The sequence below is a fragment of the Zootermopsis nevadensis genome, unplaced genomic scaffold, assembly GCF_977971745.1.
Source record: "Zootermopsis nevadensis isolate Lab colony 2312 unplaced genomic scaffold, Znev_1.0 Znev_ptg000015l, whole genome shotgun sequence".
Lineage (NCBI taxonomy): Eukaryota > Metazoa > Arthropoda > Insecta > Blattodea > Termopsidae > Zootermopsis > Zootermopsis nevadensis.
The window spans coordinates 7,345,991-7,370,105 of NW_028259147.1; the positions used below are offsets into that span (position 1 = coordinate 7,345,991).

General features: G+C 38.4%; 2 protein-coding genes across 6 annotated transcripts in view; one reads left to right on the top strand and one right to left on the bottom strand.

The window, feature by feature from the left end:
- On the bottom strand, positions 1-18,252 carry LOC110831205 (trehalose transporter 1-like protein). 2 transcript variants are annotated; one of them, XM_022066936.2, is made up of 6 exons: positions 17,036-18,252; positions 5,054-5,163; positions 3,722-3,859; positions 2,378-3,004; positions 1,542-1,832; positions 1-696 (listed from the first exon to the last, which is right to left on the bottom strand). In XM_022066936.2, the coding sequence occupies exons 4-6, from the start codon at positions 2,999-3,001 to the stop codon at positions 142-144; spliced, it is 1,470 nt and encodes a 489-aa protein (XP_021922628.1). In that variant the 5' UTR covers positions 3,002-3,004; positions 3,722-3,859; positions 5,054-5,163; positions 17,036-18,252; the 3' UTR covers positions 1-141. The 2 variants fall into 2 exon arrangements, with proteins under 2 accessions (XP_021922628.1, XP_021922627.1); XM_022066935.2 differs by having other exon boundaries at positions 3,722-3,897; positions 17,036-18,247.
- mip40 (Myb-interacting protein 40) overlaps positions 4,676-24,115 on the top strand; it is a 24,429-nt gene continuing 4,989 nt past the window's right edge. The window contains exons 1-2 of one of the 4 annotated variants that reach the window (XM_087349239.1): positions 4,676-4,849; positions 7,316-7,414. In XM_087349239.1, coding sequence (XP_087205365.1) covers positions 7,336-7,414 — 79 coding nt within the window. In that variant the 5' untranslated portion in view covers positions 4,676-4,849; positions 7,316-7,335. Of the gene's footprint in view, positions 4,850-5,367; positions 5,391-7,315; positions 7,415-21,991; positions 22,094-22,133; positions 23,357-24,115 lie in introns of those variants that run through there. The other 3 variants (XM_022066939.2, XM_087349241.1, XM_087349240.1) reach the window with 3 other exon arrangements.

Sequence of the window (24,115 nt, forward strand, 5' to 3'; positions counted from 1 at the left end):
TTATAAAAAGAACATCTTTGTTTACTTTATTACACACTCACACATACACTGATTTTATGATTACAATATCTGAAACTGAAATTACAACAAAACAGTTTGGAATGTTACCATTTATGTTATAGGAAAAATGGAATTGAAATATCACACAGAAATATTATCTGAACTGCTGATTTCACTGCCCTGTGTTGAGCATTCATTACAGATGCTTGTTTTCATAGTTTGTGCTTTCAAAACCATTAGAGGTTTACTCTGACCTATTTTGGTTTCAGTTATGTCATTACTGTGATCTCTGTTAGCTTTAAAGAGTACATCAATGCCATACTGTGAGATACCACGAGTCTCTGGGAGAGAGAAATATACAAATGGTACACCAATTAGACACACACTCCCATAAAGCCACAGTGCACCATGAAGATTTAAAATTGATCTTAAATCTAGGAATGTTTTTGTGACGATGAAAGCACTAAGCCAACTAACAGCACCGGTAATAGAACTGGCAATACTTCTGTGTCGCTGAGGCACCAATTCACCGATAATTATTCCAGAGACTGGCCCCAGTCCGATTGAATTTGCAACAATGTACACCATAATGGCGACAACAGGAAGCCAATCAACAAGAGTTCCACGAGTGCTTCTGAGATCTTCGTGGTAATAATGGTAACAGGCAAGACCTACCAATGAAAGTCCCATCACAGCCTGCAACAGAAAATACGCAGATCAAAATGCAAAGCCAGCATTACATAAGACTAGTCCAGCAATTAAGTGTTGCAGTGTGTATTGTTATCACCAAACTACAAGACAAATAGTTTTTATATACTATTATTTCAACTGTTAAAAACATGTACATTGAAAATTTGCACAAGATACTTGAATAAACACATCATCAACATTGTTTATTGTTTTGTACTGATTGTCATCAACACTATTACACTAACATTAACACTATTACTTCTTTTATAATATATTATCTCTGTCTTGTAAGAAAGTAAAGCTGTGTCGCTACATGCCATGGAGGTCCTTGAGGGGAGAGGAGGTATAGCTGCTACTTGTTCTTAATGTTGGCACGAGATGAAGGTTGTGATTAGCATCACACTCCAGCTGCACTTTAGCACTGGGGAAATGATTCCTGGTACACACTGGATAGGAGGATGCAGGGGCTAGAAGAAAAATCCTTTTCCCCTGTCGGGGATCAAATCCCGATTGTCCAGTTTGTAGTTGGACGCTTTTCTGACTGAGCTGTCATATGTTGCTTGTTTTTATTAGCTATGCCTTCAAAATTGTACATATGTTTTGTAATTTAGCTTTTTACTAATTCGAACTGTCCCTTTCCTTTGTTAGTCCAATTTAACAACATTTTTACTATATCACCTTGTTGATGTGTTCCAAGCTAGATGTGTGTGAGTGACCATACTGAATTTTGTGTGCATAGAAATTCCAAATATCTGGTGAGGTTCTAAGGCAGAGAAGCATTTTACATGCATTGGTTGTTTTTTTATTAAGTAATGAACACAAGCTTGTGTGCTAATTGTACACATACACACCTGAGAAGCTATTAACAGCTTGCGCCTGCCAAGCCTGTCAAGTAGCACACATGCTATCAATGTTGCAATAAGCTGCACAGCTCCAGTGATGATTGTTGCTACTTCAACATCAAGACTGGAGTGAGAGCTGAGGAGGATGGTTTGGGTATAGCAGAGAATAGCACGCAGCCCACAGAACCTGCTGAGAGCACGGATGGCACCAGTGAGAAGAAGTGGATGTAATATTTCATGGTCACCAAGACCCTGCAGTTTTTTCAGCACCCCAGGACCTTTCTCACAGTACAGCAACTCCTAAACAAAATAGTTTGCAATTCAAACAATGTTTCCAGTAGGATGATTATGTCCTGAAAAGAATAGGGGGAGAAAGTAGTTGTGACCCATTTCAAGACATTACCTTGCCCATTCAGCACTACTGATTTTGCTATGTTGATTATGAAGGTTTGATTTTGTTTTTGTTTGATAGTAGTAGCAAGATCTTGTTAGACCTGTTCTATCATCGCAACAGGCTGTGCTGCTGGTTTTTTCTTTCATTGTTAAATTGTCATTGCCTTAAAATTTGTAATTTTTTTCATACAAGTGACTAATCATATGAAACATTAATATTTTATTTGTACGCTGCACTCATCATTTATTGCTCATATATAAAATGTTGTTCTTATGTCAATTTTGTTATATTGTAATACTGCAACAAAATATAAAAGTGTAAGAATAATGTTAACTTAAGTCAATCATAAATAATATATACACACACAAACAACTTTATAGAAATACATGGTTTTATATGCTCAGAGTATTTATTATCCACTGTGTGGAAAAGTTGTGAAATACTGCTTTACCTGATATTCAGCGGTTATATCATAAGTGGCACCACGTAGCCAGTGGAGAGCTCCAATTGCCTCATCTATGTGTCCCTGTGCCACCAGATAGCTTGGAGATTCTGGCAGTACAATAGGGAACAGGAGAGCTGGTAGTGTGAGTCCAACACCAAAGAGAGCCAGTTTCTCCCAGTCAAGCCATGCCCCTGCAGTGTAACATGTGAGAATTCCTCCATTGAACATGAGGACTGGAATGCAACCAAGAGCTCCACGCCACTGTGCTGATGCCGTTTCACTGACGTAAAGTTGAGATGCATCTGCAATGATGCCTAGACAAGTGCCCAAGATGAAGTGGGCTATATACAAAAACCACACATTTGGAGCAAGTGCTATGAGCAGCCATGCAAATGTTAGTGGTGTTGCCGTAAGCCACAGTGCACGACGACGTCCCAAGGAAATGCATGGTCCTGCCAGCACTCCTCCACCCAGTGCCCCCAGCATCACAAGACCAGCTACCCATGATCCCTGATTCTCTGTTATGTGTAATCTTGAGCTAGGATGCTGGAGTGATGGGAGGGCAGGGGTTGCATAACCAAGGCTGGCACCACTGGCAAGATTCACCCAGCAGGTGAGTAGAGCTGCCATCAACTAAAAGAAAAGTTACAAAATATTAACGTTTAACTCTAAAGAGAAGTGTATAAGTTTGAAGATGAAGTATACAAAATGCCTAAATATAATTTTTTGAACTGTTAATAAACTTATTAAAGTAGGTTTAGTCTGAGGGAAAGTTTAAAATTTTGGTTTGGAGAAAGAATAAATAAAGTGAAAGGAATAAAGAATTTGTACAGAGTAAAATTATACCTGAGCATTTACAATTACAGATATGTCATATAACCATTGTCTTTAAATGTAATAATAAATTAAACTCAAAGTCACTAAAAGAATGTAAATGTATTTAGTAAAGTTATCACTATTCTCTCTTGCACTACTGATGTGCATTTTGGTCCATTTCTTGTGTAATATAAAGTGGTGAAGACAGGAATTGCTTCTCTATATAATTGTGGGTCACAACCAATGCTTCTATTCCACCTGTGTTTGACATCTTTGGGTCCAAATTGTCTGTGCACAAAAAGTCTTCTGTTTTGTTAATTACTATTTGTATGGTATCTGTATGATACACTATTCATATAGGTTAAACAGTAGAGAATTAGAGAGCATGTAAAATGTGTATATTATTAGCAAGAGGTGAGAGGGTAAAGCTTTCTCTCTTTCCACAGTGTACAAAGATGATTGCTATTGTTCCACAACACAAAGAAATTGCCCAACAGGATGTGTGAATCATTGGTGTTTGTTTCTTTTACCCACCTGTGGAAACAGTCTAGGTTTCAGAGGTTCAATTAGTATATCTGTACTACTCCTGGACTCTGGGACCCAAGGTGGTACAGCTGGTTCCTTACTCTCTCTTGTAGACAAAGCACCTGATATTGTTTGTAGGTCTCCATCCTGAAGACATAAGTTCTTCACATAAAACTTTGTCATTTCTGCAACAAAATGTTAGAAGTGTCAATGTACAAGTAACTGTTATCCGACTGGCATACCAGCTGGTTTTACATATTTAAAAATGTTTGTAACATTAATTTACAGATAACAAATGAAATGTTACAAAATAATTGTAGAAATTCCTATTCAAGTGTACTACATCTGTCACCCAGTAAGAAAGCTGCCCTCTGTCAGCATAATATGACACAACATTAAGTTACAGATGGATGAGATTGCCTCCAGATGTGGAGTTGCTGTATATATGCTGTATATGAATAAACAGTTGCATATAGCTGATGAGTGGCGGCTCTTTAGCTTGGGGGTTGGATGGCGGACTGACATGTCACTACAAAATACAGATGTTACAAAGTGTTAACACATGTCCTTGGACATGGAGCCTTGTGATCAAGTTAGAAACTCATGATACATATTTATACTACTGAGAAGTAAGAATTTAAGTTTTATTTTTTCTCCAATAGGCTATGAAAGTATTCTGTACATGTTTTGTCATTGGCCACGTTTAAATGTTTCCAGTTTGTGACAGGAATGTGTTCCCTCTCAGACAGGTTCCAGGGAGCGCAATACTGAACAAAATTATTTATGTGTATAAAGACTTTTTGGGAGCTGCTGTAGATGTTCTACATTAGAAAAGGAATATTGTTCAATTACATCAACACACGTTGGGCTTCATTTAGTCATTATAATTTCCTATGGGTGGCAGCACGAGGTTCATGTAACTTGCTGCCATCTGTCAACACTGTTCGAAGTTTCATGTGGTATCAATTTGGCCAGATCGCAGCACAATAGTACAGAAATGGCGCATTGGCAATGAACAATTTCGTTTTTGAAACAATATTGATTGCTGTTTGTTAACCGAATGGCTATAATCTAATTACTATAGTTACGGACGTTTAATTTCAGGACACACATATTTAAAGGACGTTGAATTCGTAGGTAAGAAATTCTGTTTTACATAGTTTATGTGTATCTCAATGACATAGGTAGTAAAGGTCGAGGGCGGGTAACTCAACACAATTGATTGAAATGTTACGTTACTTATTTTGTAACGGACTTTCCTTCACCTCATAACATGACGTAAAACACATGGAATCCAAGGACATAAAGAAATTACGGCATTTAACGAAGTTATATACTTACCAACCAAGAATTTGCTTATTTATGAATGTGAAGTCACGTAATTCTTATATATCCTGCATACGTAACTTGTGTCCCCTCGTGATTGTCAGTGATCATGTTTAATTGTGTTCCTGAAACCGAAGAACATTTCATTGTATTGACCTGAGTTGTAGTTACACATTAATTTGTTTGTACTGTGAAAATTACACGAGAAAGTTGTCCACAAACAATACTTAACTTTTGTATTGGTTAAATACAAATATGATTTTTACAGTTTTATATATTGCTGTCTAGACAAGTTTTTGCCTTATAGTTAAGGTTACTGAAGGCAAATTGTGGATTAGTGAATTTCTGTCAGGTTAGTAGAGCAATATTTGTGTACCAATCTTTATCAGATATTTCTTTGATTTCTTAATATGCTACAAAACTAATTTAATAGTTAACCTTCTCCACAGTACTAATTGAATTATTGAAGTGGGCGCACCATTTATTGTAACCCTGTGAGGTTCTATGAAGGTTGCTATTGGTCTGCTGTTGTTACCCACCTTGACACATGATAGTAGGTGGTGGTTATTATTCATGGTCTATAAGGTATTTATCTTAGAGACTATTACAAATTGAATTATTACATCATGGAAATAACCTTAGGATCAATGTAAAATGAAAGTGGTATTGATATTCACCTTTGGTACATAATGATATGTTATACATGAACGGTGTTTTACATTTCTGTAGAAAATTCAAATTCATTAAAATGTTAGGCTAGTTTATTTGAATTTAATTTCTTGTACTTCAAGTTTATATTGGGTCTAGTATAAATAAGTTTGATGGTTGGTCATCATATGGGTGCATATTAGAGACTCAAGTATAGAGTCATAATATTGTAAAGTTATTCTTTGTTTTTACAAAATTGATGCATTCATATTTATTGTTGATACATAAATACATCAATGAGTTGTTGTCATCATCATCCTGCCAAGGATTGGGTCCTTGGCTCATTCCAGACAGTTGCTCAAGGCAACTTGACATATTAGTTTTCTAGTGTCTCATGTCAGTGTAGCAGGTGACAAGCCTGCTGCCTCCATACAATTTCTACTTATTTCTGATTTGTCTGCTAGAGCCCTCTAGTAGTGAATCAGAAGACATATGGGTAAAAAATGGCCACTGAATTTTGCTTATGAAACATTTCTTTCATGCTAATAAGGTTCTTTTACATGCCGTAAATCTATGCATGGGACCACTGGCTTTACTTTCCCTGTGAAGGAAGTTGTGCTATGGATTTTTATCACCCTTAAAAATCCATTGACCTCGGCTGGGTTTGAACCTGATGAGTTGTGTTTAAGTTAATTAAAATGTTCTGTTTCAACACATAGTGACTCAATCTATAAATTACTTAGACCTTATATAAACCATAATTAAAACACCTGTTGTAAACAGCTTTCTTTTTATAAAGTACACTTTCCATGTATAACTTTTCCAGTTATTCCTTATGTACTATTTGTTTCCTGGAAGCGAACTCTTGGGTTATTTCCTTTCCCCTGTTCTATATATGCTTAACAGGGTTAGTATTGATAGTGTGTCTTCATATATTCTGAAACATGTGATTTTGATTCCAGTTTTAATCAGTATAAAATATAACAAGCAAGACTTGTTGTAATGCCATGTAGTCTGGTAGAAGTTTACCAGTATTTCAAAAGGTACTTGCTGCATCTGTCATCATGGTGATTCCTGTGTTACCCAGTGCAACTGGTTACTGAATTGTATATATAACAGTTTCTCAAGTAACAAGTAAAATTTGAGGTTCTTATGGTGGTGAATAAAAAGATGGGTGTCTTCTGCTTTATTGAGTTCAATGCCTAATGTTGGAGGCAACAAGGACCTCTGAAATGTTGGCAAACTTCTGCCAGACTACACAGGTCTTTAATTCATACAACCCAGAAGACAACCATCCTCATACTCACTGCAATGAGAACCTTAAATTCTACCTGTTACTTGAGAACTTGGTATGTATACAATTCAACAACCAGTTGCATTGGGTAACACAGAATTATTTGTGTTAGGACAAAATATGAACTTATTTATTGTCTGGCTTTGTACCAGATGAGAATTAGTACCTTACTGATGACTATTGTTATGACAATATTCTGATTCATCTGCTTTACCATACATGTTGGAGAAGCTTATTTTATATTCATTAGGTCTGTTGGTTGAACGATGTGCAGGGAAACACTGAAGTATTTCCAGAAAACGACATATGTTCAGAATTAATGAATTTTGTTTCAGAGTCACTTTATTCATCCACAATGACAAAGAGACGGAAGTTAGTTGCAACACCTGTAACTCGTGCGAAAACAGAAGTGAAGGAAGAAAAGGCGACTGTAGGTAAGTATTTATGTATCTGAAGTTATTTATTTGAGATATAAGTTGTAATTAATCCCTTGGCTGTTTATAAAAGAATATTGGATTTTGTCAGAAACAGTGGAAATCTTTCTTTTTTTCTGTTGTTTCACTACCACCAATTTTGCTTTCATTATCAGTAAAACGTTGTAGCCTGTTTGTGCCACTTTGGAAATCGTAAGCAGGTGTACATCTATTTTGTAAACAACAATATTTTGTTTATATTTTATGTAATTTTTTCATTTTACCTGAAACCAATGTAAGCAATAGGATGAGCATAAAATTCTATATTTTGTTACTAAGATTTTAACATGTGCTACGTGGTAGGTTGGCCACTTACTTCAACAGAAATTCCATGGATGGAATACACATTTTCACAAGATAACCTGTCTAAACCACATGAAAAGATAATTTGAGGCATCTTTGTATATTTATTTGTGGTTTATTTAATGACACTGCCAATAGTTTGGACTCGAGTGGATGGAGATTAATGCATAATAAATTGGAAAGGATATGCAATGAACCAGTCATGTATTAATTTTTAGGCACTTTCTGAGCATTTTCCACAAGGGACTGAGAAGGTGAGAAAGACCTCAGTCAGGACAGCCAGTCTTTTGGTTGAGATTTGAACCCAGTACCTACTGAATATGAAGCAGGAGTGCTAACCATTTGTTGGCTGCAGTTGGTGTGAGATATCTTGTGGGAGAAAATTGAGGAAGATATAATAAGATGGGGGGTTTTCATGGTAATATTGATGAGTATTTTGGTTTATAACACCATTGTATTTTAAAGCCAAAAGTGGTCGAACATGAAGATGGTTTGCATTATAAGCTTCATTACTTTATTTAAATGTAAGAAAATGCCACTAAGTATGTAGTGGTAATTATTTTTTACTCTTGATGAATTTTTCATGAGACACCAGTTTTCCCCACCTTTCCTTAATTTTGAAACCTTAAAGTTTCCCATTTTGAGTCCCAGGAAATTCTGATGGAGAAAGACTGAATGTTGGAACTTTACCTCCATATTCAAGTTCTCGGCATGGTGTTTAGGCACAGATATAACGTGATGTTTAATATATTGTAAAGTGTTTTAAATTATTTTAACAACTATTTATTGTTTACTTGTTTTACATTGTAATTTGCAGAGGTTATAGAGTTATGTAGCGAATATTATTAGAATGATTATGAATTATGTGTTGGGAATACATGGAAAGTGGTCAGTGCCATTTTAAGTGCTGCTACAGATTGTTCTTGAAGGGATTGAGAAGACTGGCGGAAAAGCTAAATATTTTGAATCTTCGGGCTGAGATTCTAACTCAGTCCTTCTAAATATGAATATGAGTGCTAAGCACTGCATCTTGACACTTGGTCCCATTGGACATAAAGAATAACTTTTAAATTGAAATATATGTATATTAGATTGAATGATGTGGTTGAGTGGTTTGTTTAGCTGCCGTTTCATTTTTGGGAGGTTCACGTTCAGACGAGTTTTTTGTGGTTTTCCTCATTCTGTCCCAGTGGTGCTGGGATAGTATTTTAAAATCAATGTCCTTCCCAGTTTATCATAATTATCCGTTCACTAATCTATGCAATTAAAGGGTGTCATAAAATAAGCTGAGGAGCAAGCAAGAAACACATTGTGAATGACAGTTTTCTGGAAAGAGGTGAGTGACCAGTGTTGAAGATGGGCTTTGTTTGCAGATACTATTAATACGTTGCATACATACAGGTTAAAACCCAAGGACTGGTCAGTGAAAGCTATGTTCCAATTTTGGCATGGAGGATTGCCAAGAAAAGAGTCTTTGCCCTTTGTGTATCAGGCTACAATGTTCTGATCATATGTTGTTTTTATGTTATGCTGTTATACAGAGCATGTGTTTATTAAGAAGCTACATATTTCATGGTTATGGTTAAACAGGGCATGTGTTTCCTACATGCTGTATTGGCTACATGTTCACATTCCATTCTCTTCATAGGTCTGACTTTTGGCCATAGTTACATGTTTTGTGTATTCTTAGAATTGGCTCCCTTGAGTTAGCATTTATGGCCTTCCTTGTGGAAGTTTATGTTATTGCTTGTGATGTTCCTAGTTGTATTTGAACATGCTGACTTCATTGCACAAAATTGGATTGCTTTATGTAGGGGCCTCACTCTAGATAGAGCTCTGGTTTTCCAGTTTCTTTATTCTGCTTACAGTTGAAATCATTGTCTGTCTGCATGTTTCATCTCTGAAACTTCTGAACTGATTTAGACGAAATCTGAGATTGGGGCTGTACACTGAAAGATGTTTAAGTTTGGTTTGTGTTGGTCCGGTATAACCTCTACTTTATTTCGCTAGTTTTCTTATTGTATAAGAAACTGGAGCATGGCATAAAATGTAGATCTCATTAACTTTTATATGAAATATTCTTTGATATGATGAATACTGTTAAAAAGAGAAACATAATTTCTGACTGAGCAGTGTGAGTAGCCTGATTGCTAGTGAAGAAAGCAGACACAGTTTCCAAAATGTCAGGAATGTTTTCCACCACATCACATCCTGAGGGCTGATTATAAACATACAATTTCTGAAATGTTGGCTTTGTTCAGTTAATTCATTGCTTCTGTATTTGTTGTGGTTTATTCCCACTGATGTAAAAAGTTGTTAGCTTAAATTGTTAAATGATGGCAGAGAATTTTATTTCCAGTAATAGAAAAGATATTCAGAGCAGAAGTGACTAATGTTTCTAAAGAAAGATATATCATAGATGGGTTTATGTTGACATGAAATCCTTCTCTTGGTTCTTGACTGTTTAACTTGTCATTTTCATGTGCCTCTTTATGTAAGTTTTGGGAATCCACGTGCAGATCTGGAGGAAAAAACTTGTGACGCATTTTGGCTTGGCTCTGTGAGTAAACATCACATTTGAACGTCTTCCATTTGGCAGCTGAGACTGGATGTGTTGAAAGTGTGGTTTGGTATACAGCATAATCATGATGCTCATAGCATCTGTTCCATCATCTCAGTTTTCATGATCTGTTGGCTGTGACCTTAGAATTGTGATTTTTGCTGAAAACTGCCTAGTTTTTTCATATTACAGGTTCCTTTGTTGGTGCAGTAATCTAATATAATCCCATAATTAGGGTTAGATAATGACTATGTTTGAAGTTTGCGTCAAGGTTTCTATGTCGGGTGTTTGCAACCTTTTTGAGACCAAGGGCCATGTTCACCCAGGGAAATGAGGCCTGATACCAACTGAATATGGGGCAGGGTGGGCCCCAGATACAGCCTGGCACTGGTGGCAAATAGAGGGGTGCCACCCCTCTTTTCTGAAAGGTGGACACCGTGTGTAATTTTAAGACACACCTGCATGAATTAATATAATTCTGTTGAATTCAGCACTAAAACATTGTGCAGCATGTCACTGGCTTTCTATACTGCCTCACAGTGCAAAGGAGAATTTAACATTACTGCCGATAAGGTAAGACATTCGCAGTTAACGGCTCCTCACAGGATTGCGATGTACGTCAAGAGACTAAAATGTTCTGTTATTAAGTTCCGACGTGCCTGTCACAGGAGCCACGCGGTTTAGTGTGGATTTTGGTGGCTCGAACACTGGGATCATAGGTTCGGATCCCAGTCGAGACATGGATGTGTTTCAGCATATTAATGTGCTTTGCTGTGTAGGTAGTGGCCGATCCCCCGTCCAAGGAGTCGCCGAAACAGGTTGCAAAACCTGGCAGAAAACACCTGTTTTTTAATAGTAATATGAACATATTTAAATAAAAATGGCTGCAAAATTGTAGGATTTGCAGTTTACACGGAGGTGGGTCGGAAGATGACTGTTTTCTGGGTTGTTACGTTGTGTAGTCTGGTTTAAGTTTATCGACGTGTCAGAGGTCCTTGCTGCCTCCATCTTCAGGGCGAATAATTAAAATTTTGGGTTTGTGGTTAGCACTCTTGGTCTTTCTTTCCTTGTACCTTTTCTTATTTTTGTCTCTGTCCTTCTGTGTTCATTGATAAGCCTATGTAATTTTTGTGTGCCTTTCTTTCAAAGGAATTTGCTAATCGCATTTCGTTAACTATTAGTCTGTTGTGTGTTGGGTTGTTTTATTGTAGCGCCGTTCTCTGTGACGTAACAAAATACCTTCGCCGACAGCCAGCTTCTAGCATTCCTCGGTGTGCGCTTTTGTAACTTAACAACAGTGATAGTATGGAAGTAGGACATCATTACGTCTCTTTATCTATTTTTCCCGTTTGTTGCTTATTTCCTTATTTGTATGCTACTACCAATATTTGGGTTAAGTCAAAGTTTAGTTTATAAGTCACATGTTGCTGACTGTTTAATGCGATAACAAATCAAGTACAATCAAAGTTGAATCGACTTTAACCGCACGCGGGAGTGTCGCTCGTCGAAGAAATAAAATGCTTACAGTGGGAAGCACATTGCTGCACTCTCAATAAATCTATAAGTATGTCTATTTACAATCTACATTCATAACCTATGACGTTTACAGTAAATTAAGATAATTATTCAATGTATACGAAGAACACAAGAGTCTATCCACTATGCACTGCCGATAACCTTTGGTCAGAAAGAAATAAACTGTCAATATAACCCATGATCATGGGGCAACTAGATGAACTATACGCGACTGACTGGGGTTTGCGTAACAGGACAATCGTACACAAAAATATATACATATCGGAAGAATCGGGGGTTCTCATTAAAAGGTGTCACTGTGTATAACAAAAGTCTAACAGTGACTGTCGTTATTTTATGCAGTATTCTCATATTCCATGAGGATTGTTATTCTTCGTTCGATTTTACTTCTGAAATTAAAATTCAAAATAGTTTGTTTTAAGGACGAAGTTCTTCCCTTAAGTTGGATGATTTCACGTTGTAAATCTGCTTCAGGGGCGTTCTTTTTTCATTCATAGAAGCTGTAATTTACTGAAAGAAAACTCTCTAATCACGCATCACGAAAAACAAAGGGGTGACTAAAATATGTTCACAAGAAACTTACATTCAAAGTCACAGGTTGACGGGAATAACTGAGGAGAAAACGTTTTTTCTTTCAAAACGCGGGCATAAAATAATTATTTGGGGGTGATGGGACGAAGTTATGTGAACTGTGTAGTAGGTTCCTGACTGCTGGACCACTGGGGTGGCCCAATGGTTAGCGCAGAATATTACAGCGGACAGTATCCAACTTAATTTGTAATTGTTATGAATGAATCAACAGTAAAGTTGCGAAGAGAATAATTAATTTGCATACGTTCCAGCTGGTATTGGCCATATTGCTGGTAAATACAGTTTTTAAATGTAATTTCCTTTTGGGTGTTACGGAACGTGATTGGTATAAAACCTAAAACAGACCCATTTTAATTACCCTTCGCCAGATTTTGAAAATTCCCTTTCCTTTCTGGAAATGTACTTACGAATGCAAGCATTCTTATTCCCATTTTTAGGGTAGTTTGCATTCTTGCGGAGCGCTTAATAAAATCACTTCCTCCGTCCGCCGGTCTGTACGCATGCGTGTAATAATATCTCGAGAATGACTGAACAGATTTCCGCCAGATTTAGAAAAGGAAAGACTTGTTACATTTCAGTTTTGTTTAAAATGGGTCAACACTGAGGGGCGCTTTACGTGAAGACTTGCTTTATTGTGCGCGTGTGGTTGGGGAATGCTATCACAGAATTCCCTTTCCGTTCACAAAGGTTGCTGGCGAACGCGCCTCTCAAGTGGACTTAGCTTTACGCATCTTATGACAAATTATATGTTTTTACTTTTCTCATATTTGAAACATGCGGGTAAAAATTTGTTATATTCTTTTGACTTACGGTTTAGAGTATTATTGCGGTTTTCTTATGGCAGCGGCTAGAATTAGACTCGTTACTGCTTAAACGCTGAACCAATAGCTATACATCGGATTGTCATGCTCGTCCATGGCGTCGAGTCCTGTACATTTACCGCACATTATTATGGCCAGTTTCTTTTCGAAGAACAAAGAACCTTATGGAACTTCGAGTTAGCTTCGTTTGGTGAAATGCTGTGTTGATCCTATGCTGAGTATTAATTTTCTGCCCTGTTATTTTGCTGCGTCGAAATTAGGTCAAGTTACTGGTGTTTACAGTTTATAGAGTGAAAATAAAGCAGTTTGTTGTTTTGGCTATTCATTATCATTTCGTTGTATTTTGTAGCTCAGGGTCGGGCAATTACGTGTTACTCGGAGATTGAATCGGATTCTTTTGAAGGGTTCCAGGGTCCTGCGAGAGAATTTTTGTTTTTCAACAGTTAAATAGTAATCGATTATTTGGACAATATGTAGTTTATAGTTGCAGTAAAACGCGTGAAAATAACATTATTACCAGCCAGTCTATTCAGAAGAGAGATCAAAGTGTACCATTTCCATTATCTTGAATGTTGGAACACAAAATGGATTTGTTTCTGGCATGAATTTGAATACGTGGTATATCAACATTCAGGTAACACCAGAAGTGTGCGAAAATGATGTATGCAATACTGAAAAGCTGACGAAGAAAGCTGGGAAACAAACTTCTAAAGGAATAGGAACCTGTGTCTTTTTTTCCTTGTTCAAATAGTTCTCTGAGAAATAAAATGATTCGAATGACTGTTCAGTCCCACTATAATAAATATTGTTTGTATTAATCGGTAACTAAAGCTGGTTTGATTGTCAATGATGCCATCAGATGCTTGACACATCTGGTGGCCAGTGAAGTCTATATCATGACAAATATTTTGCATGAAATTCTGTAAATGCCTTGTTACCGCCCACCGGCAACATTGACAACACGAATCACACTCTATCCATCGCAAAACAAATGCTTGTCATGGAACATGGTAGATTAACACAACTTAGAATTGTATAAAGAAATGATAATTTAATTTAAATAAATTTAATGCAGTTCGTTCACGATTCTTGGAAAATTCATGTTCTAGATAAAAGAGTTTTGCATTTTAAAAATTTATCAGACACATATTTTGGTGTGTGCCTTCATATACAGTTTTTTAAACCAGGAAGGGAATTGTTCAGCCTGTTACTAAAACAGGGAGGGAGTTGGGAATAAATCGTGAAGACAAGACTTTTCTGCCATCGGCCCACATTAAAGGGAAACGATGGTAGAAGAGGGAGATATAGAGATGTCAATTTTGTACATTTATCAGTAGACGGCATAGATCATGTTGGGAAGTGTGTGTAATAGAGGGTGGGATGTTCGCTTGTATAGTGGGGTGACGTCGTTCAGTATTATCGATATAAAGCGAATTTCCGGTTTCACTTGTCGATAATGTGAAATGCAGTAAAACTGCTTTGCTGAAGAATGGTTATATTTGTTGGGGTTCGGGTGTTTGATGTGTTAATTTGTAATTATATCAGCAGTAGGTGACAATACATATGGAACTAATGTTTCAACTTTGAATATTGTATTCGGAGAAACAGTATAAATTTGAGCTACGTATTTCTTTGGATTTCTGTATTTTTACAGTTCAGATTGTTTACCGTCGATTGAAATGATTGTGATAGTGATTGGTGAATTGGTAAAAGGTGTGGGAGAATTGACAGTAGGTAATACAAATTACTGGTTTTCAATTGTGAGTAGCAACGGGAAACCTGACTCATGGTTGTATGTCTGTTTTAGCCGGTGTCAAATGAATTTGAAGCAGTAACGCTTTCTATAAAGATATTACTGCAGAATCTACAGATCATTACTTCAACCCATCCCTGAAACAAGTTAGTGGGAAGGAGGGCAGTGCGATTAAACGACGTGATTGCTGTTGTTAACCATTTCCATTAGATGTCTCAGTGACGAGAACCGATCCTTTTGGTTTTGGTTTATTCGATATCTCGACAGTTGAAGAAGCTCTTTGAGGCTTTTCGACAGTGGAAATAATGTCAGTAAATTACGTGTTAAGAGTGAATAATCCAAAATAGTAAACACACAAAGTCATAAATATTATCCAACGAGGCCAAAAATCCACTAACAACAGATTATTACCAACCATCCAATCAAGTTATCTGTTATCATTTGCCTATTATTTGGACAAGAATGTTTCTTAATCCGTAGAATGCGTTGAGCACTACATTGTAACTTTGAATCTTCGGTCAAAAGTCGTTCCGTTAGGAAAATTAATGTCCAAGGCAGTGCGTCGAAGTTTATTCTGTTATGTATTCCACAAACTGTTTTGGTTTCACATTCCTATCATTTATCGTGGTCCATTGTCGTTTCTGCTTAATCAAGCCAAGATGATAGTGCGTTCATGACTCTTTGTGATCTTAGATTCATACTGTTGTAGCCGTCACGAAATTAGAAGTTTCAAGGCCACGGAACGAGTTCCCCTCCCCTCACCTTCCGACAAGTTCTTTGTTTACATTGCTACTGTCTTCAACTTCAGGACTGAAGTGACACTATACAATTCCTTTGATTCCCAGCATTGTCTCACCAGCCCTGAAGATGGAGACAGTACGCTTCTCCGAAACGTTGGCATCTACCGACCGTCCACACGGTGCCAGAACCCAAACGAACGTCGTCATATTAAATCTCAGACACTATCAACGGATTTAGGTTAAACTTGGTATCGGTCTTCAGTGTAAAAGGTATCAGTCAAATTTCGTTTTGACTTGTTTTGTTCTCATCCATCATATAGACGTATACGACGGCCTCTTAGTGGGGTAACATTTTCATTATGCCTTGCGAAACTGATTTTAAATGTTTTTACCTGGCAGCCGTCAAGTCTTCTGGTTCAGCTTCGTTTTACAATTGCTTTTCTAAATGTTTATGTCTGTAAATTTATTTACTACGGTTTGGACGATCGGATGTCTGGTTCCTGCCAAGAGTAAACTTTTTTTTTTTTTAAATGACCACGACCCGAATGGCAATGAATTCTATGTCTCGTATCCAGTGGGCACTGATGATTCTTTACCGGGGATAGGGCGACAGGAGCTTAAGCTGACTACTTACTTCCATCTAATACTGAAGTCTTGATTAGTTTGAATTTGTACCAACTGCTTGTATGGTTCATGAATATTTTATTTTAAATAATTGGTCAATGATAATTGAGTGGACTAAATCCGTTTGGATTGTTGGTAGTAATTCTGCCTGTCCTTTTACTCAGAATAAATTATAATTTTTAATCTTTAGGTTCAGCGTATGCTTAATGTTTCGTGCGTTTTTAAGTAATCACAAATAGCCATAGATGTTTGAATATCACCTCTTTAGCGTTGCTGTTGAAGAGGTTTGCTGACTGACATCACGATAATTGACCTGAGACTTTACCAGTTATTCTTGCCGTCTTTTATGTGATGGACAGGCGTTAGATTGCATACGTCGCTATTACTTTCTAATGCCATTAGACTAGCCACTAAAAGTTGCGGTCGATTTGTTAGCACTCTTGTTATATTATCAGGAGGTACCGGTTTCGATTCTGGGTCAAAGTTCGGCTGTCCTGACTGGATTTTCGTGATTTTCTGACGTTCCTTCAGGTAAATCCTGGGTCAGTGCGTTAAAGTATGGCACAACCGTTTCATTCGACATCGTCTCTCATTAATCCGTACAGTTTAGAAAGCGTCGGTATGTAAAGAACAAGACAGTCAATGCGTACTGACCTGAGTTTACGTCCAAAGGCTGTACTTGTGTTGGTGTTCTGTTAAAACCGATTTAAAATGTTGGTCCTTTTCATTGGCGACACTCTGGACACTACTCACTCACTCACTCGCTTGCTCTCCCTAACAGTTGGTGTTTTGTAATGACAACTGTGAACACTGGCGGTGGTGATGCGGATGGTAGAGGTGGTGCATAATAGACTGGCGGGCTGTGATCCGCGAGTGTGCTTGGGGAAGAGCCAACCACTTATATAGTGCAACGAAGTGACGTACATACCCCGTCGCTCCACCTCTGTGTTACAGAGCTGTTGTTCGTCTCTACACTTTTACTACAAAGAAAACTACCAGAATCACGTAGTTTCATATCAGCTTTTGCAGTTGATCCTTGTTATGCGTTATTTGCACGAAATGCATGATACGAACCAATTATGGACGGTCGGGTCCGTTTGTTCGAATTGTCATCTCCGAGATTGCTGACTGTCTTTATATGACATTTGGTGTTGGGGAGAGGGAGGTTACATGGGAAAAGGGAGGCAATTTTTGATTTATGTAGGCACACGCCATACGTCTAGATCTCGTCAGATTTGCGCAGGACATCCTGGGTTCGAATCTCGGCATAACTGAGGGTCTTTCATGCGCCTTATATAGAATTTCTAAGGACGCCCTGAAATTAGCGCTTCTGATTGGCCACCTTGTTCGTTATGCAGTCTATGTCTATGTGTGGAAGACACGTGTATGCTTTATTCAACCTAACACTAAAGCCCTTTAAACGCTGATGCACGCAGTTGGAGTGATCCTTGCTACTACATCGTCAGAAAAATTCCAATTGCTGTCCACGCTTCACACTAGATGTGGGACGACTACAATTAATATTAACAGTGTTAATAACATGGGATCCAAATAAGAGTGAGAAGGGGTGCCGGCACAACACCTGTCATTCAGCTTAATCTGTTCAGTTGCGAAACAAACAAAGTTCGTCGAAGAGGTCTGCTAATATTTGTTGGAGATGCTGTATCAATTTTCAGGATTACTTGTCATTGATGTCGATAGTGAGAATTAAAAAGGTGTACCAAAAATTGGTCTCTGTACCTGACCACCACGCCATGAAGAGGCGTAGTGATCGTGTTAAGTAAATTCCGGCGCATTCTAAACCTTGGCAGTAGATGGATGTAAATTGACAGCTTCACGCCTCGGCTGTTTTGGCCCTGGTAGAAGAGCCTTCGGTACCCGTTGAACGGGGGCAGAGATCATAAATCTGGTTGTGGTGTTGAAAACATGTATGTGCTAGATGTGGGAACCGAACGCCGATCGTTTAGCTACTTGACTGAGCAATTACTGCTCATGATGTTGGTAATAATGAAATACAGGAAGAATATATTAAATAAATATGTATTACTTTGTTCAGAAAATGTATATTTTTATTTCCTTTCTAAAACGTTAAGTATTTAAATACACGAAATAATTATTTAGCCAGTTTTGTGTCTTGTGATAACACATGAATGCAGAATTTTTGGTGAGGAAGTCCCTTGAAACAAATTTAGAGATGAAAGAACTTCTTGTTTCCTGTAACTTGGCAAGATGAACGGCTTAGCATTCCGCTAGTTCTCCTGTTGGTTTGATATCTTTGTAACTACTTGAATTTCAGAGATTCAGGTAGTACAAAATTGTATACATCGAGGATCGTGGTTCACATTCGGCATTGTGCATAATTTTATTGCTATGAAATGAATCTGGTGACTGAAGGACGGTCGAGGTTCATCTTTATTTGCAATATTCTAAATGGAAGTATAGGTTCTGATGGGGTTTCCCGTGTGATTCCATTATGTCAGTGTCGGTATTGTAGCTCACGATTATCCTGTATCCGGTTATTGGACGGGTGTTTTATGGCAGTGGTATCACGTTCTGTAATACTTAATCCTCAGACTCTTAAATGAACGTCATTAGCTATACAGTACAATCTGAGCAGTTATATTGCACATATTTTTTTCCGGAGCGATGATGCACTAATTTAAGGTAGTTCTATACTTTATACCTTCCTGCACTCGGTGATATCAACGTGACGGTTGCTTGAAGTCGTGAGGTGGAGTGGACCTGCATTCATTGTATGGAAAATGGCGTATTCATACTGAGGCCGGAATGTGCCGTTAGAGATAGCGAAATGTTTTGTGATGATCGTAGAGGTATGTGATAGTTACTGATAAATGTTTTGTCAGATTCATATTTGACGACGAATTCTTACAAAAACGGGCGTTAAAAAGGAGCTTTGATGTCGAAGAATGACACATGGGGTGATAATAAGAAATGTAACGACCTTTTTACCTTTACTCCGAGACCAGCCAAGTGCTGGGGCATAGTTGAAACTCCTAAATGTGGACTGAGGATACGATAATGTGCTGTTTGGACCATCGGCCACCGCGTAGAGCGGTGACGGATGAGGATGGAGCATTGGTGGAATCATGATTAGCAGGGGAAAACCGAAAACTTTGAGAAAAACCTGTTATAGTGTCGCTGCGTACACCACGAATCTCGCGTAAGTAGCCTGTGATTGAACCCTGGTGAGAAGCCAGCGTCTAGCCACCTAGCTACAGCGCAGCAGGGAGGAGGCTACTCGTATTGAAATTAGTATCAGTAATGCCCGGGATGTAGGTTGGATGCTGTTAGGCTGTCAGTGTGATGGTTGGGACCAATAACACGAAATTTATTGAAAAACTGAATAATTATTGAACTGTCACGGAAATCCGGTACGATAGGATTATTTCTAATTTCGGCTTCATGGGAACACTGTATGCGTAAGAACTAACAAATTTTACAATCCATTATATGGCTTTTGTGGTTAATTTTCTGGTCCCATAATGTCAGAGAACTTATCAAATAAATATCGACTTCTCGTGAATGACCATAGGATAAGTATTTTCTGGTCCTCAGAGGACTAATATGCACCACATCTTGTCCTGGCAGGGCTTCTGTGGCTTTCCTCAGTCACTCAAGATAAATGTCGGAATATACGAGGCGCGTCCACAAAGTAAGTTTCCCACTCGTCCCACAGCTAGCAAACCTTATATTGCGCGAAGCGACTGTGCGTACGTGATAGAGCAATGACGTAGCATGGCGCATGCACTAACGGCACTTCCCGCGTTCTCACAGTAGCATCGTTGCAGCTGTTGAAGATGGAGGTTCTTATTCCAGCTCCCGCCGACTGTGAAGTGCGGTCAGTGATAACGCTAGGCCGCACACGGCTCGACGGACAGCAAGTCTCCTGCAGGAGTTCAGCTGGGAGGTGTTTAATCATTCACCCTACAGCCCGGACCTCGCTCCCAGTGATTTCCATCTTTTCCTACACCTCAAGAAATTCCTGTCCGGTCAGCGTCAGCGTTTTGAGAATGACAGAGAGGCGGAGATGGTTGTCACACAGTGGTTCCAATCCCAGGCGGCAGACTTCTACGACACAGGTATTCAAAAGTTGGTCCCACGGTATGACAAATGTCTCAATTCCGGTGGCGAATATGTTGAAAAATAGCTGGACACTTGCTGTATCTGTTGCAATAAATATTTCCATGAAATTATATTTTGTTTCTGTAAACGGCCCCAGGGAAACTTACTTTGTGGACGAGCCTCGTACATTAAATTGGGTCACGACAACTTCTTCCGTATCCTTTCCAATTCATTTTTCATTAATCATCCTATCATTTGACGCTGTAGAGTCTGAGCTACTGACACCGTCTTCATATGAACCACAACTAAACATGTACCAACCCAAAGGAAGTGTTTTAATACGTGCGTAGCTTGTAATAGTAATTTGGTTATTAGGGTGTACAGAAACCGGGACACACCCACATACATCCGTGGACCATAAGTCACACGATGGGAACGTGCAGCGTAAGTCCGGTGCAGTGAATCAACCATCACTTCACTTCACTTCACTTCACTTCGCTTCACTTTGTAGACTTTTAACAACAGTTTATTAATACGCCGGTTTTCATATTACTGTCGAGTGAGACAGGGATCATATTCTTATTATACTAATGTTATTTACACAACAGAACAGAAATATTGTGATATGCAGCCTGACCTTTTTGGCTGATAACCCACGGCTCAAAGAGGTGCAGATTATTTTCCGTAATAACCTCTTATTGAAGATAAACAGTGACGGATCAGTTTTAGTGTAATGTTGAATCCCAGTTCAAATGTAGAGGCTTGTGGTTCACTCCGTTCTTCCTGCTGGGTGTAATATTGGAGTGGAGTTCTTTGGTTAGCCGACTTTACGTAGTCTAATTTTAGAACAAGGATGAGCAATTATTTCTACTCATGGTCGAATGTGGCTGTTTGTAAGTGATCGTGGACCCTTGAGCCTCGCGAGAAAATTCCTGTAAATAAAATGCGTAAATATGTGTAGTAGCTGAAAATTTCGACGTTCGGGAATAAACCGCGTAGAATATTGAACATTTTCATCACCTCTTTTATTCAGGCGACTGGTCGCTTCCTATTGGATAGCATTTCGCGCCGCTGTTCGTTACTCCAGACTTGGATACAAATTTTCACAATTGTAAATATATCTGTTGAGTTGTGCACAAACAGCTGTGTAGATTCGTAAAAATTATATTACTACTTTAAAAGCTAACATCTGGGCAAAATTGGTCAAGTTTTCACACATAATCAGGGAGCAAATCGAACGTTTTGCACGTGCCAGAGTCATTCAGAGCAATTTCAGCAGCTCTATCGGCTATTCTTATCTGAGTTTTCATTGCTTTTGTCAGTCGTTCCATGTGATTCCGAGGCTCCTTCAAAATCATTACTTATTCTCCAATAATTATCATGTAAGCACCCCATTCGATTCCGTTGAAAAACCGTATCCTTCGAATTTGGAATGGCCCTAGAATAACAGCCAAATGGATGTGCTGCGTTCGCAAGGAGAGTTGGGTGCCGCCATTCTTATGTTATCACGTGTTCGCAGACTATGTTATCAGTGCTGTCAGCACGACGCAGGACACTGCCGCGCAGCGTTGCTCCATAAAAGCGTAGAAAGAGGAAGATACTAAATCATGCAACCGCGTCGTCCTCAAGGTCTGTTGCATTGTAATATCTATGCTGATACATTTACATAAGACTCACATAAAATAGATTGGAAGTGGTGAAAAACTCTATTTTCTGTTCGCGTTGTTCAAGAAAAAACACTCACTTCTTCAGAAAACAATTATTTTGTTTGTGAGCATTGGCACTGTCAGTAGCTCAGAATATTCTAGCATCGAATGTTGGGGAGACTAATGAATTAGAAAAGATGTAGAAGGAAGCGGAACCCGAGGAGAGCTGAGGAACATCTCGAACGACCTGAATGTTAGTTCACACTAGGGCAGGTCAAGGCCACGTATCTGATTTGACAAGGACACCTTTTGACAGGAACACTGATCAGGTTTCAGTCAGGACACACACAATGTGATACGTACCAGGATGTCGGATAGTTTGGGTGCGGAAGTGCTTGTTTTGGCATTAGTTAGTAAAGAAATTACGAAAAAGATGAATTATAAAAGCAAGAGGATGTGAATGAACGACACTTTGTGACAGTGTGTAACGAGGATGGACTTAATACAACAGTTCAAAACTACGCAAAGATCCCGCGAAATACAAGCGGTATTTCCGCTAGCAACCAAATCAAGCTGACTTCGGCTCTCATCGGCAATGGCTTTAACAACCAAGGAGACTAGTACTCGTTCGGGGTATGGGACAAAAATTGCCTCCTTGAGTGACCCAAGGTGTCATGCCCTGGACCTGACAGGTTCCTGACCTTCCAGTGTGAATGCGTTTGCTTTCATGTTGAAAGGACAATTTTTGTTTTTGGTCAAAACTGACCTGACCACGACCTGCCCCATAGTGTAAACTAACCTCGGGCCGAGATTTGATACCGGGATCTCCCGCATATGAAGCAGAAATGTTTACCGCTCGACCACTACGTTCGATATGAGATACTTTAAAACTCGATGGCAAGTGAACGAATTTGTATGAAAATTAATATTGGTCCATATTGTACAGATTCGATCGTCTACCTTCCGCCTTCAGCCGCATTCAACCGTCAAATGTAGAGAAGAAGTTAATTAAAGAATACAATTTGTTGTTGTTTGCTATGCTAAGGTACTTACAGTACACAAGACATTAACCGTTAATCCTTCTGTGCCGTGAATGAGGTATTTTGACCAGAAACACAGACCACTCTACTCTGAATGGTGTGCAGCAGTGTCACTCAAAGATATTTCTCCTGCCTTCCTCTGATAGTTCAAATCATTTGTGATATTTGATCAATGGAAGTATGTTTGCTAAGTACAACTGAAAGTGGTAAGAGTTACATTTTGTGTGGAACATTTTCCCATAAGTGAGATATAAATGTTATACATTAAGGTTAATGTGATATTGGGAAATTAATTACCTTGTTTTCAGAGCTTAAGCTTAGCAGTTAATGTAAGTGAAGAAGAGGTTCGTTAAGATAAACTGATGTGAATGCTGTAACATTACTTACTGAGCTGACCTAAATTTGGTGAACGATTCAAGTTAAACTTTTTGAGTCTGTGATTGTTTCTTAAACAGATATTTAATAGTCATCTTGCTACAAGCTTCTCAAAATATTTTATTTACATGAGCCCATCATAAAGCCCCAAGTCTGGAGGACAAGGCTTTTCTATCAGAGTTTCTGTTGCCTAACAGGTTGTGTTCATTGCAACTGAGGAGTCTTTCTTGCAGTTTATTTTGCGTCTGTAATCATCCAATAGCGAAATGTTCCTATTTTAGGGTGCTGGGCTTTCCTTTGCTTTTCCTCCTTCTTACAGCTTATGCATTTCCAAAGATCACAAACAGAGTTATTATAGATGGATGGATGTCATTACTCGTGGAATTTATTACTCACTTATAGTGACAAGTAATTCCTACAACTGTACACAATTAAAATTATATTTAGTTGTCATTATTCCATACCACCCAAGCTAGTGATAGTGAGTTCTAGCGGCTGCTGAAATCATCTGAGATGCCGGATCATACATAAAAGTTCTTTGTGAGATTTCAGGTTCTTATGGTAGCAAGTATGAAGGTGACTGTCTTCTG